The sequence below is a fragment of the Melospiza georgiana genome, chromosome 17, assembly GCF_028018845.1.
Source record: "Melospiza georgiana isolate bMelGeo1 chromosome 17, bMelGeo1.pri, whole genome shotgun sequence".
Classification (NCBI taxonomy): domain Eukaryota; kingdom Metazoa; phylum Chordata; class Aves; order Passeriformes; family Passerellidae; genus Melospiza; species Melospiza georgiana.
In genome coordinates, this window is record NC_080446.1 from 12083874 (window position 1) to 12096771 (window position 12898).

At 45.0% G+C, this 12898-nt stretch overlaps 1 protein-coding gene across 1 annotated transcript; it reads right to left on the reverse strand.

Annotated features, from left to right (window-relative positions):
• Positions 1–266: 266 nt before the first annotated feature.
• Positions 267–12159, reverse strand: EDEM2 (ER degradation enhancing alpha-mannosidase like protein 2). Its single transcript, XM_058036488.1, has 11 exons — positions 12032–12159; positions 11854–11964; positions 11736–11775; positions 10675–10780; positions 9502–9627; positions 7550–7761; positions 6320–6461; positions 5932–6056; positions 4717–4861; positions 3565–3686; positions 267–2052 (listed from the first exon to the last, which is right to left on the reverse strand). The coding sequence occupies exons 1-11, from the start codon at positions 12148–12150 to the stop codon at positions 1561–1563; spliced, it is 1740 nt and encodes a 579-aa protein (XP_057892471.1). The 5' UTR covers positions 12151–12159; the 3' UTR covers positions 267–1560.
• Positions 12160–12898: the final 739 nt, after the last annotated feature.

Genomic DNA, 12898 nt, shown 5'->3' on the forward strand with positions numbered 1-12898 from the left:
TGTGAACAGCTGGAAAATGAAAAGATAACCTATGGTGACAACAAGCAGCCACAAGAGCTTCATCATTGTCTAACAATGCCTGGTTTTGGGTGCTCCTGTCGCAGAAGGGCTGCAAGGGCTGTGTCAATGCAGAATTCCTGCACTGTCCCAGCAGCCATGAGAAAGAAGGACACAACCAAAAGCTCTGTAGCTTACCAGTCCTTTCAATATACCTGTCCAGCACTGCAAGTGTCTCTTACCATAGCTCATTCACAACTGCAACAGGATTTCTACCCCAAAGAGTAAAATGCAAATTTTATTTAACTTTACAGCATTAGTATGGGTCAAAACAACAAAAAAAATTACTTTCTCAAGGCAACCACACAGCAGCACAGAGTGGGCACTGGTCCAGCTGTATTTAAGTATTTCCCTGCTCACAGGGATTTACTTCTCCTGTACCTCTAGCCCACTCAAATAATTGTAGCTTGCTCCAGCCTCCTCACTTTGCAGCAGGGTTGAAGAAACTCCAACACTTTTTTGCCCTGCTTTTGGTTGTTCCTTGGCCACACTAATTCCTCCTTTCCTGGTCACTGCACACAGCTGTTGCAAAGACACCAATAATGTATTTAAAGGTTTGGATGTGTGAATCAGCTGAACCCTGAGAGGTTCATGAACATCTGCTCAGCTGCCTGCAGCACCAAAGCACAGCTGCAATTTCAGCCTGGGCTCAGCTCCCTTGCACCCAAGCCTTGTGCATGGCTCGTGTTCAGCTCAGCTGGGGCAACCCTGGGTGGCTGCACTGAGGTACAGTGAAACACCAAAGGGGGGGACCAAAGGGAAGTTAGAAAGAGGAAGGAAATGGGGAAATAAGAGATAAGCTAGCTACACTGTGGAACCAACCAAACATTTCCTAGTCCACCCTCCAGCTCAGTTTTTTGTCCAGACATTACCTGGACATTCACTAAAGTGGTTTTCAGGCAGGAGGTGCTGACCCACACTGATCTGAAACAGAGGGACTGAGCACTTTCCCATGTTCCAAGTGCTCCTCTCCCCCCATACCATCCTTAATGCCCAACAAAACTGAGCCTTCAACTCTAAATAAATAGTTTTTCTCCACTGGGCAGCAATTTTTCAACATGAACTACGTGTTTATAAAGTGGCCAGAAATAAAAGATGGAGCACACAGAGAGTTGTAGTGAAGCTACAGTAATCCCTCCTTTTCCCCTTATGACAAGAAACTCAGGCTCACTTTTATAGAACAAAGCTAGTATCTTTCTGTAAGCCTCTAAAACTCACAAAATGCAATAAAAAAGGTACATTTAACATGGAGATCTCTTTTCCTGGACACCTGTTTGATATTCAGGCAACCAACTGCTTTGAGATCAGCAGCTCAACAGCATTAACAGCTGGTATCTGAGTCATGGCTTAGAAAGGAGCAGTAGCAGAATTTAAAGGGAAGTTGTTTCACTTCATAATAGAATTCACATTGTGAGGTACCACACTTTCCATTATGAAACTATAAAAATATATTCCCAGAATCTGAAACAAGTTCAATAATTTAAACTGGTGATGCAAAGAGGATCAGGTGTTATCTAGGAAGACCTGTCCCAGTACTGCAAGCTTGGAGTTAAAGGATTGACTGGGGCAGCTCAGGAGGGAGTATGAGCTTTTCTTAGAGCTTCTCTTCTCTCCAGCTTTCTCTGAAGAGGCATCTTGGGAGTCTTTAGCATTTTCCCCTTCACCATGGTCAGGAGCTCTTTTTAAAGTGAATTTCTTGGTTTTCTTCCGTGAGTAGAATTCCCTCATCAAGTCCTCCACCTCCCACTGCTCCTCTCTGCGCTTCCTGCAGCAGTGCAGGGCAGCAGGGTCGATGGGATGAGCCTCAGTGTTGAAGATGTACCCTCCAGCATTCAGGACACACTCCCCATAGGGTGTGACCACCACATCAAAGTCTGAGCCATCATTGTGGATGAAGTTGTCAGGGTCAAAGAGCAGGTACAGGTATTTGATTGTTTCAGCCAAGAAGAAGGATTCCATGCGGTTATCCAGCCTGTGGTCCCTCAAGTCTTTGATCTACCAGAGAACAGAGTGGGTTACAGTTACATTGAATTCAGTAAGTTATGAATTTAGGGAGAAAAATAAAACCAACTTGGAATTCATTTCAGTTAAACAGCACAGTATGACACCAACTCACCCTGTATCTTATTATAGAATGGGTTGGGTTGGAAGAGACCTTAAAAATCATCTCATTCCATCCCCTGCCATGGCAGGGACACCTTCCACTATCCCAGGCTGCTCCAAGCCCCATCCAACCTGGCCTTGGACACTTCCAGGGATCCAGGGGCAGCCCCAGCTGCTCTGGGCGACTTGTGCCAGGGCCTAAGCACCCCTAGAGTGAAGAATCTCTTCCTAACATTTAAACTCATCCTCAGTTCAGTCTGGGCAAGTAGAAGAGATTCCCATCATTTCCCCACTAAAGAAAAAATCCTAAGGCTTTTACCTACTTACTCCCAATATTTTTAAGGAATTTTTTGTAAAATAGATCTTGATAGCATGTTTGAAATCCTCTATTAAATAACTTCATAAAAATCATTCACTGTACTTCTCATGTGTTTGACCAGATTTTCAGGCATAGTGGGAAAGCAGGATCACACACCTGGCAGGAGGAGCCTGCACAAGATTCCTCCTGCTCAGCTGCAACACCTGCTAGAAATGCAGGAGAAGCTTCTGGTGCTTTCCCACGTTTTGGGCTCTGGGACAACAGCCCATGATAGAATTTGGCCCCCTGTGAGGAAGCTACAACCAGAAACATGACCAGCAATTACCAGAGCAGCTTCAGAGAGAAATACAAGGGGCTTGTTGGAAAAGAGTCATGTTTGGCCCAAAATGATAGCTTCAATCCATGACAAAACATCACTTGTTGTGGTGTGCTGTAATGTCCCATTTTGGCCTTCCAGGTCATTTCCCCAGGTGTGCCTGTACCTCTCTCCCTTCCCCCTATGCTGAGTGAGTCCTGTCAATCAGGCTGAACATTCCGGCAAGGCGTCGTGTGGTTGGTCAAGTTCAAAGGATGCCCCTGTGCCCAGAGGTCATTGGCCTGACTGGGTGTCATCTTCCCCTGAGACCCTGCCCCTCTCACCTGGTTGGTGGCTCACCTGTACCTCCCCTCCCCCTGTCCCTGAGCTTAAAAAGGTGATCAGACCATGCGGCCGGACTCTGTTGGAGCAGTTGCTCACGTTCAGACCTCTGTAACCATGGAATAAACCTCTGGACATTAAACCCTCCAGCAGAATCCTCTCCTTTTTCTCTTCACCATGGCCTGAAGCCTTTCTCCTGAGGTAAACGGGGTTCCTAACAAGCCTGGACTTGTTCAGTGCCCAGCTGCAACCTCCAGCAAGCCAAGGTATCTCTGGGGTGACACACCGCAGTTGCTGCCTTTGGCCCAGCAGCGAGGGTCAGACTGGCCCAGGCACAATCTAACTGGGAATATTGGGAGCCTTTTCCAATAATCACTCATGAGAACACCTTCTGAAAGCTGATTTTTAGCAGCCCTTCAGCTGCCATGGCAGATGATTTAGCACTCACAGTTGCAAAGCCACAGTCCACCTTGCTGATCTTCTCTATGGACTCCACAGCATCTCTCCCCAGCTCCAGCAGTGTGGGGTCTCTCGTGGCACGGTACAGATACATGGCACTCTCAATCAGCTCTGCAAAGCACCCAAACATTGCCAGCACAAAGATTATCAAACCACACACACACACACAGAAGATGAGCTATTCCTTGAACTAATTTAAAAATACTTCAGCATAATCAGGTGAACAGCCTGGCTTGCCTGGCTCCAAGCACAGATTTTCCTTTTCCTAAGGATGTGCTACAAAGAAATTCCCCCTAACTAGCTCAGGTAAATGTCACTAATGCTCCCTCCCACACTCAGCAAGTGGGAGAGAAGCAGGAGACAAAAAGATTAATACTCAGTTGTCAAAGTTAACAAAAAATGCTTCTGGAAAGGATTCCAAACAAGAAATTCAATCCTCAAAATAGAGTTTTTAAACAATAGAGTGGAAATACTCTATGCAGACAACATAGGCACCATCTGTGTTTACTTACTAAAGGAACAGGTGTTTATACATGAACACCTTTGATAATTAGGGCTGATGAGTATTTTTGGTAATTTGTCCAGTGTGGGTGTCACCTGAACACTCAGACCAAAAGGAAGTTCTTTATTCTCATTTACATTTATGGACCCACTAATCAGTTTAATTTTTTATTTTTGGTCAGAGTTGTAAAAAATGAGAAAAAAAGAGAGATAATTTCCTTACAGTATCACAGACAACACAGAATCCCTCCTAGATGCAGAACTGGAACAGTCTATTCACACTGACTTTCACTTCCCAAATTTAAAGGACATAAGCAGTCCCTTTAACATTTCATGTGACTGAAGCACCCCATGCCAGACAATGTAACACTTAAACATGTCAAATCCCACACTGTGAACAAAATTCATTACCAGGCCACCTTTCAACAGTAACACTATAGTTTGCTTCCTGTTTCCTTCCTGTCTTTGTGAATGGGGGAAAACAAAATCTGCAGCTTTAACTCTGGAAATCCCAGCTCAAATCCTGGCAGGAACTGAGTCAGAACAAAAGTGGGGAGGAAACTGTGGTGCTGCAAACAGTTGATCTCCCAACCAGAGCTAAAGCAAGAGTTCATGCCCCTTTTAATTTCAGTTTTTTTACCAGGCCTGAGTGGATATCCTTCCCTCTTGTCCACTGTGTATCCCTGGGGAATGTTGTAGAACTCAGGCAGGCCCCCAAACTGCTTCCAGACCGTGTAATAGTTGAGGAAGGTGCGCATGGCATTGTCCACATCCCCAATCAGGCTCTGGAGACAGGAAACAGCAAAGAAACACGGCAGTGAAACACCAGCACAGGAATTTGTGGAATTTTTCTTCACTCAGGGTCACCAAATGTGGTGGTGTTCACAGGGGTCCCAGGATGAGGGAAGAGATGAGGATCTGACTCCATGTTTCAGAAGGCTGATTTATTATTTTATGATATATATAATATTAAAAGAAAATGATATATTAAAACTATACTGAAAGAAGAAGGGATTTCATCAGAAGGCTAGCACGGGAAGGAATGGAATGATAACAAAAGCTCACGACTCTCAGAGAGTCTGAGCCAGCTGACTGTGATTTGCCATGAATTAGAAACAACCACATGAGACCAATCGAAGAGACACCTTTTGCATTCCACAGCAGCAGATAATTATTGTTTTTCTTTTCCTCTGAGGCTTCTTAGGAGAAAAATCCTGGCAAAGGGATTTTTCAGAAAATATAATGGCTACAGGAACTGATGCAATAGCACTGCTCTAGGCAAGGAAATACCCAGTGACAGAAATGGATATTTCAGCAGGTCTGAGTGGGGTAACTGATACTGGGCATGATGCCTTAAGAACAGCTAAGAATTAAAAGCTGCTTTTCTGGTGGATCACATTCCCACACCTGAAATCATATGAAGACTCTGATGCTTTTTAAAGAAGGCTGTGTTTCTTCAGTCAAATGTTTAGTCAATCACAGCATCCAATCTCTCAGTTAGGGAAACAAGGACTCAGTCCAAACAAGACTGATGAGAAAGCAAAGCTCTTGATGGGAAAATATTCACACAAATGAAACATTTGCAAGATGATAGAAAAAGAGGTGCGTGTTTCTTTTTCCTCACATTCTCATTTGGAGCTGGCTACCACAGAAGTGCCCCATCATGCTGAATGAGAGACTGTACATTTTCTTCAACATCACCTTCTACAGGCTCAGGCTACTGCAAATTTCACCAGAGAACAAACCAAACTTTTAAACCTGCACAGATAAGATGACATTTGTAACTCTTTTCTTGAAGACCAGCCCCTGACACATGCAGAGAATCACCAGATGCTGCTGGTATGACAGCTCTTACCTGCAGGCCTGGCCAATAGGCTTCCAGAGACTGGAACACAGGCATGGACACTGTTCCTTTGTACATCTGAACCCACAGGTACCAGTCATCAAACTTGGTGTAATTCTTGATAGCTTTGTTATATTCTGTAAAGAAACAGATGGGTAGGTAAGCCATCTGTAACAAAAAGAAAAAAAAAACAAGAAAAAAAAACCAAAAGCTTATTTTTAAGAATGAGAGAAGCCCCTTTTTCACTTGAGCCACGTTCAATGACTTCCCAGGATGCTCACTTTGGTAACTTTGTTATCACAGACTGTTCAAAAGAATTACAGCAAAGCCTTCAGAACAGTCTTGAATGTGCCCCAATAGATCCTTCATCTCCTCCTTCCCACAGACAACAACCACTCACCTAAAAACATGGACATCAGCTCCTTGTCCTGCAGGAGGATGGCTCCTTTAACCAGGTACTCAAAGTAGGAGTCCACCCCTGCCCCAATGCCAGCATCCTGGGCCACCCACTTGGCAGTGATCACATCAATGTGGTTCCCCACCTGGAAGGAGAAAAGGAGAGAGGGGCTTAAAGTGACACAAGAAGTCCTGGTCCTTCTTTCAGACATACAATGTCCATTCCAACTAGCATTTTTTCCATTACAGGACAATATAACTGTTATGCTTATATGCAAACTGTAGAAAATACAATTTCCATGGTGATAATGTATTTTATATATCTAATAAACATTTTATGCTTCCAATATCAACGCTTCACTGGCTAAAACAACACATTATAATGCTACTGTAAAAATGCACAATTTCAACATGAAATGTCTGGTCCTAATTCTGATCTTACAAATGAATAGAGAAGGATGGAGAGGTGCAGATACAGAGGCCAAGAATGTCAAAGGCACAAGAGCTGCCATGTTAATATTTAAATATATGCTGGCACTCTTCAGCCTGTGAAGAAACCCAGCTGATGGAGGATTAAATACACAATCATGTCTTTCTTAGCAAATGTGAAAAAAGCCAGCAATGATCAAGGATTTGGGGTATAAATCAAAAATAAATAAATCCCAAAGCAAACAAAGGGAACCATTTCTCCGTGGCAATAAACACAGGGTATAAATAAATCTCTTTCAGTTCACATATGCAACACCAACACTTCACAGAGGTTAAAAAAGCAGCAACAGAAAAGAGCAGGAGACAGTGAAAACAGAGATAATACTCCCAGCTCTGGGTATTCCTGAACCCCAGAGCTGTACAGGCTGCTAATATCTCAGTGCACTTTACTCTTGTTCTCTTCCCTAGGCCTTTGTCCCTCCAGGCATCAGACAGACCTTTCATTAATCTGCTCCAGCTGCTGTCACAAGAGCTGCAGCTCCCAGCAGTTGGCATTTGTGTCCCAGCCACATCTGGTGTGGGCCAGAACAATGGATAATGTTGGGCTGCTGCAGTGAAGCAGGGACGTGGATGCTGCAGGTGTTCAGCAACAATGGCAAACACGAGCCTTCAGCCCAGTTAGGAGCACTGTGGGTATTTATCCAACTCCATCTCCTCTCTGTTGGTGCTTTTTCATGCCTAGAATTGCATCCACAAAGCTACAGAAAAAGCAGCCCAGCACACCCCCAGTCCTTTGCTCACTCACCAGCCCAATATCCGAGCGATTTTTCCACAGTGCCTTCAAAGCCTTCCTGGCAACGTCCTCGAACACGGGGTCACCAGTGAGGTGGCTCAAGGTGGCAAACTCCACTATAAAGGTGCCAATTCCAGCAGTACAGGTGACTGGGGTCTCCCCAGGGTTTACTCCATGCAGCAGGTTCACTGTGCCATAGGGCATCCCAGTTGGGGTCTGGAAAGCTGGAACACAGGATTTTGGGGCCACAGAAATGCTCAGTGTTGTGTTCTACAGACTCTGAAGCAAACATGTGCCTCACATCCCACTGCACACGGGCAGGGAGGGGGGCTGGAGTAACTGCAGAGAACAAAATGAGAACTTGAGTGTGGTCCTGGGTGGGTCAGAGAGGGTATGCCAAGGTACACACTGTCAGCATGATATTTTCAGAAAAATCCCTTCACCAGGATTTCTTCTCCTGGGAAGCTGAGAAGCCTCAGAAAAGAATGAAAACAATAATTATCTGATCTTGCTTGGGAATGTGGTCTGGAGATAATTTACCAACAGGTGCATCTTTGATTGGTTCCATGTGAATTGTTTTTAATTAATGACCAATCACCATCAGCTGTGTTGGACTCTGAGGAGTCAGGAGCTTTCATTCTCATTCTTGTAAAGCCTTCTGATGTATCCTTTCTCTAATATAGTTTTAGTATACCATATAATATATAAAATATATAAAAATATAAAATATAATAAACAAACTGTAGAGCATAGAAAATATATATATAAGAAAATATAGAGCATAGAAAATATATATATGAGAAAATATAGAGCAGATAAAAATATATATAACAAAATATAGAGCAGATAAAAAAATACGTAAGAAAATATAGAAAATAAAAAATACGTAAGAAAATATAGAAAATAAAAAATACGTAAGAAAATACAGAAAATATAAAAAAAATATAAGAAAATATAAGAAAACAAAATATAAGAAAATAAAAAAATATTTATAAGGAAATGTTATAAGGAAATGTTATAAGGAAATGTTATAAGGAAATGTTATAAGGAAATGTTATAAGGAAATGTTATAAGGAAATGTTATAAGGAAATGTTATAAGGAAATGTTATAAGGAAATGTTATAAGGAAATGTTATAAGGAAATGTTATAAGGAAATGTTATAAGGAAATGTTATAAGGAAATGTTATAAGGAAATGTTATAAGGAAATGTTATAAGGAAATGTTATAAGGAAATGTTATAAGGAAATGTTATAAGGAAATGTTATAAGGAAATGTTATAAGGAAATGTTATAAGGAAATGTTATAAGGAAATGTTATAAGGAAATGTTATAAGGAAATGTTATAAGGAAATGTTATAAGGAAATGTTATAAGGAAATGTTATAAGGAAATGTATATGATACGATATGATACATCAGCCTCCTGATAACATAGTCAAATTCTCGTCTCTCACCTCATCCTGGGGACCTCACAACACCACAGGACACACAGTCCTGGGAAGGTCCTGGGCATCTCTTGCACCTTGCCAGAGCAGCAGATTGCACCCCCACATGTTTTTACAGCACAAGGTGGTCACTGATCACACTGGCCAGCAAAGTGCAGACAGTGAGGCTGTGATCAGCCCATGGGTGCACACAAGGGAACACTGCCATGCCATGAGGGCACACAGCCCACAAAGAGCACATGAGGCAGCATCCTCTTGTCTTTACAAGCTGCTGTCTCACACCTTTATTTATTATTTATATTAAATATATTTCCCCCCAACAAGCACACTGATGCGTTAAGCACACGCAGCACTTGGCATGCACACATACAACATCATCATCCTCACAAATTACCCTGGAGCACTGAGCTTGGAGCCCAGGGACCACAGGACTGGTTTTTGAGCTGGCACATCCACAGTGCCATCTCCCAGCACAGGCAGCTCCTGCTCCCCAGCACAATCACACACAGACAGGGGCTCACCTGGCAGCAGTTTGCGAGCTGCTTCCTCAGCCATCCTCAGGAGGGGTCCTGAGCACGGCCAGCCTGCTTCCACTTCAACTCCAGCCTTCCTGGAGAGCAGGTGAGCAGAGAGGAGCCCTCCCACCACTGCAAGGACACAGCAGAATCCATTACACCATGTGGGGAGGAAGGAGTTTAGGGAAGAGAAGAGTGATTTGTTTCTTGCTGGGCAGTAGAAACATGTGGAGTGACAGGGTAAGGGGTGATGGCTTTAAACTGACAGAGGGAAGGGTTAGGTGGGATATTGGGAATAAATTCTGTCTGTGAAGGTGCTGAGGCCCTGGCACAGGATGCCCAGAGAAGCTGTGGCTGCCCCTGGATCCCTGGCAGTGCCCAAGGCCAGGCTGGACAGGGCTGGGAGCACCCTGGGACAGTGGAAGGTGTCCCTACCCCAGGGGGGTGGAATAGATGATCTTTTAAGGTCCTTTCCACCCAAACCACTCTCAGATTCTATGACATATTTCTTTTTTCTACAAAGAGTCAAGAATTTCCATGTGACAGCAGCTGTGAGTTATTAGCTATATACAGCAATTACTTATATGGCTAATACAGCTATATTAGCTAATATTAGGTATTTCACTATGGTCACATAACAACCACAGAGAAATTACACTGCTGCAAAAATTGGCACAGCAATATTTGACAGGACAAACAACAGAAGCGTAACTAACAGTTATAATAAACACTGTTTTTTAAAATACATATAAAAACCCCACTGTTTTTTAAAAAACACTGTGTTATTTAGCTAGATGGCACTGAAGCAGTCAGGCATTCAAGGTGCAAGACTCCAAAAGCCTTTGTGATTTTGAAGGAAAAAAAAAAAATTCCCAGAAATTGATAATCTATACTTTAAAACAGTATACAAAAACAACAGGATAAAATCTGTATTCCTGCAGTAAAAAATATATTTATTCCAAAGCTCACAGCAGAATACTGAAAGTGCCACATCTGCTTGTGTTGAGACAGGAAGCAAAAAGGGATGTGCAAAAACTGAAAGGAAGTGACGTTTGTTTGGGGTTTTTCTCTCTGTTTATGGGTCCTCTCACTCTGCATCCCAAATTCCCTCTGACCACCTCCTCTGAGACTCATACAGGAAGGAAATCCAACACAGACCCCCAGAATACCCCACCTCACCTCGAATGTTTGTTTCAAAGACAGATGCATTGACATCGATATCAAAGTCCACCCCCTCCTGCAGCACGTTGACAACTCGCTGGAACTCTGAAACATTTCCCAAGATCTGCAGGGAAACAGAGAATCAGGCTTAGAGTTCATGGAAAAACAAAGAGCAGCTCAATATTTGGGGCTGATTTTAGTTGGTTTTACTATTTGGTGACATCATTAACTACAGGTATTACAGTGAAAAATGCCTATTTTATGATTGGCTTTTCGCAAACGTTAAAATAAATATTATATGTGTTGCGTTAGAAAGCAATGCTGTGTTAATTCTCTTAAGTAGTGTGTTAAATATAGTTTTAGGTTATAAAAAATGTTAAAATAGAAACTATGCTATGTAGGATACTTTTTTTAAAGAAAGGATTTGCAGCGAAATAGCAGCCACAGGACACCTGAATCTTTCAGAGAAAAAGAATTTATTGCTCCATTATCAGAAGAAATGAACTTCTTCCTGCATCGAAGGCGCTGTCAGGATTCAGAGGAAGAAGCTGACACTGACCAGACAGAATCCTGCGTTTGAATGGAATTTATGAATCATGTATGAGGTGTATGAATATGCAACAGGCTGTGGCTTTTAAGGGTTAATCCTCTGTTAAGGGGGCTTGTACTGCCCAGAAAAAAATACCCAGATGTCCGTAACTCTTTGTCTCAATTGTCTCATATTGACCTAATTCAAATTGTCCAAATTATTATTACTCTAATTGTATTATTATTTTTATAACCATTTTATTACTATTGAACTGTTAAAAACAAGTGATGGGCATTTTTCACATTACTAAAAATTGACAGTTCCATCTTTCAGAAATCTTTTTTCACACATTTCAGAACTTGACATCAGAGGCTGTCAGCAAAGGGGCGCTCTGCCACTCTCCCCAAGGGGTGATGCAAAGGGAAATGGAAAGTTCTCAGGTCAATGAATAACTGACTTTTGGCACCAACCACATAAAATCCAGGTGTGTACAGGTGGCACACAGAGACCTTGAGCAGGCTGCGGGCTCTCAGGGCTGGTGCCTACTCACCAGCAGCGTGTCCAGAGCATCGATCAGAGTCAGGGAGAAGCTGCGGAGGACAGAAGCGAGGTGAGACCCGGCAGAGGGGGGCGGCCCATCCCTATCCCACGCCGGGAGCAGCCCTTACCTGCCCCAGGTGTCCTGGCCGTCGCAGGTCAGCGGCCGCAGCTCGTCGTAAGGGAAGGCGCTCTCCAGGTAGTGCTCGTAGGCGTGGTAGAACATGGCCCGCACCCGCTCCCTGCGGCACAAGCAGGCGCGCTCAGCCCGGGCCCGCCTGGGCCCCGCACCGCCCGCTCCGTACTCACCGGTAGGAAGCCACGTCCAGCCCGCGGGCGGCCGCGCCGCTGCTCGCCGGGAGCCGCAGCGCCAGGAGGCACAGCAGCGGGCCGAGGAAACGCCGCACGGCCGTGCCGGGAGCCCCCATGGCCGCGTCCCGCACCGGGACCAGCGTCCCGCACCGGGACTCGCCTCCCGCTCCCTCCCGAGCGCCCTCACTGCAGCCTCAGCTCTGACCCCACCCCTCCTCCCACTCCAGCCAATGGAAGGGCTCTCCGCTTCTCTCTGCCCCGCCCCGCCGCCCCCTCCAGCCAATGGGAGCGGCGAGCGCTCGACGCACGCGCTGGCGGAAGCGCTCCGCGCTGCGGGGCCGCGTCCGGGGCGGTGCGGGACGGGACGGGACGGGGCTGGCGGGCGGAGCGGGGATGCGCCGGTGGATTTTGGGGTGTCGCTGCCACCTCGGCCGGGCTGAGGGGCCCTCATTGCGGGAATTATCACCGGGACTGCTCGCAGAGAAGCGGGAGGTTCCTGTGGTACCTCTCCGGAGGCTGGAACTCGCTGATGGCAGGAGGGCGCTGAGCGGGCAGGGCAGCGCTTTAGGTGCTGCTGTCAAACCCCAAAATAAAGATGACGGGCGCTGTGATGCTCCCACAGAAATGAGGTGGTGGCACCGGGAAGAGGCCGTGGTGCCTGACACCGCTGCTGTGCGGTTTCCTGGGCTGGAAATGGCCGGGATGTGTGTGAGGATGTGGGTGAAGCAGCTGGTATCTCGGGGCCTCTCGCTGCTCAGAGTGACTCCGAGAAATGTTAGAAAGTCTCTTTTCCCAGCCCGGCGCTTGAAGAAGGAGTCAGAACTCTTAAGTTCTCGGTCTACAAGGTTGTTCTTTATCTATAAA

Bases quoted from the DNA above. Each gene is read 5' to 3' on its own strand.
- EDEM2 (XM_058036488.1), bottom strand. From the start codon at position 12,150: ATGGGGGCTCCCGGCACGGCCGTGCGGCGTTTCCTCGGCCCGCTGCTG. The intron at 11,965-12,031 runs GTGAGTACGGAG...CTTGTGCCGCAG, and splicing joins CTGGACGTGGCTTCCTACCG to GGAGCGGGTGCGGGCCATGT. The intron at 11,776-11,853 runs GTAAGGGCTGCT...TGTCCTCCGCAG, and splicing joins GGCCAGGACACCTGGGGCAG to CTTCTCCCTGACTCTGATCG.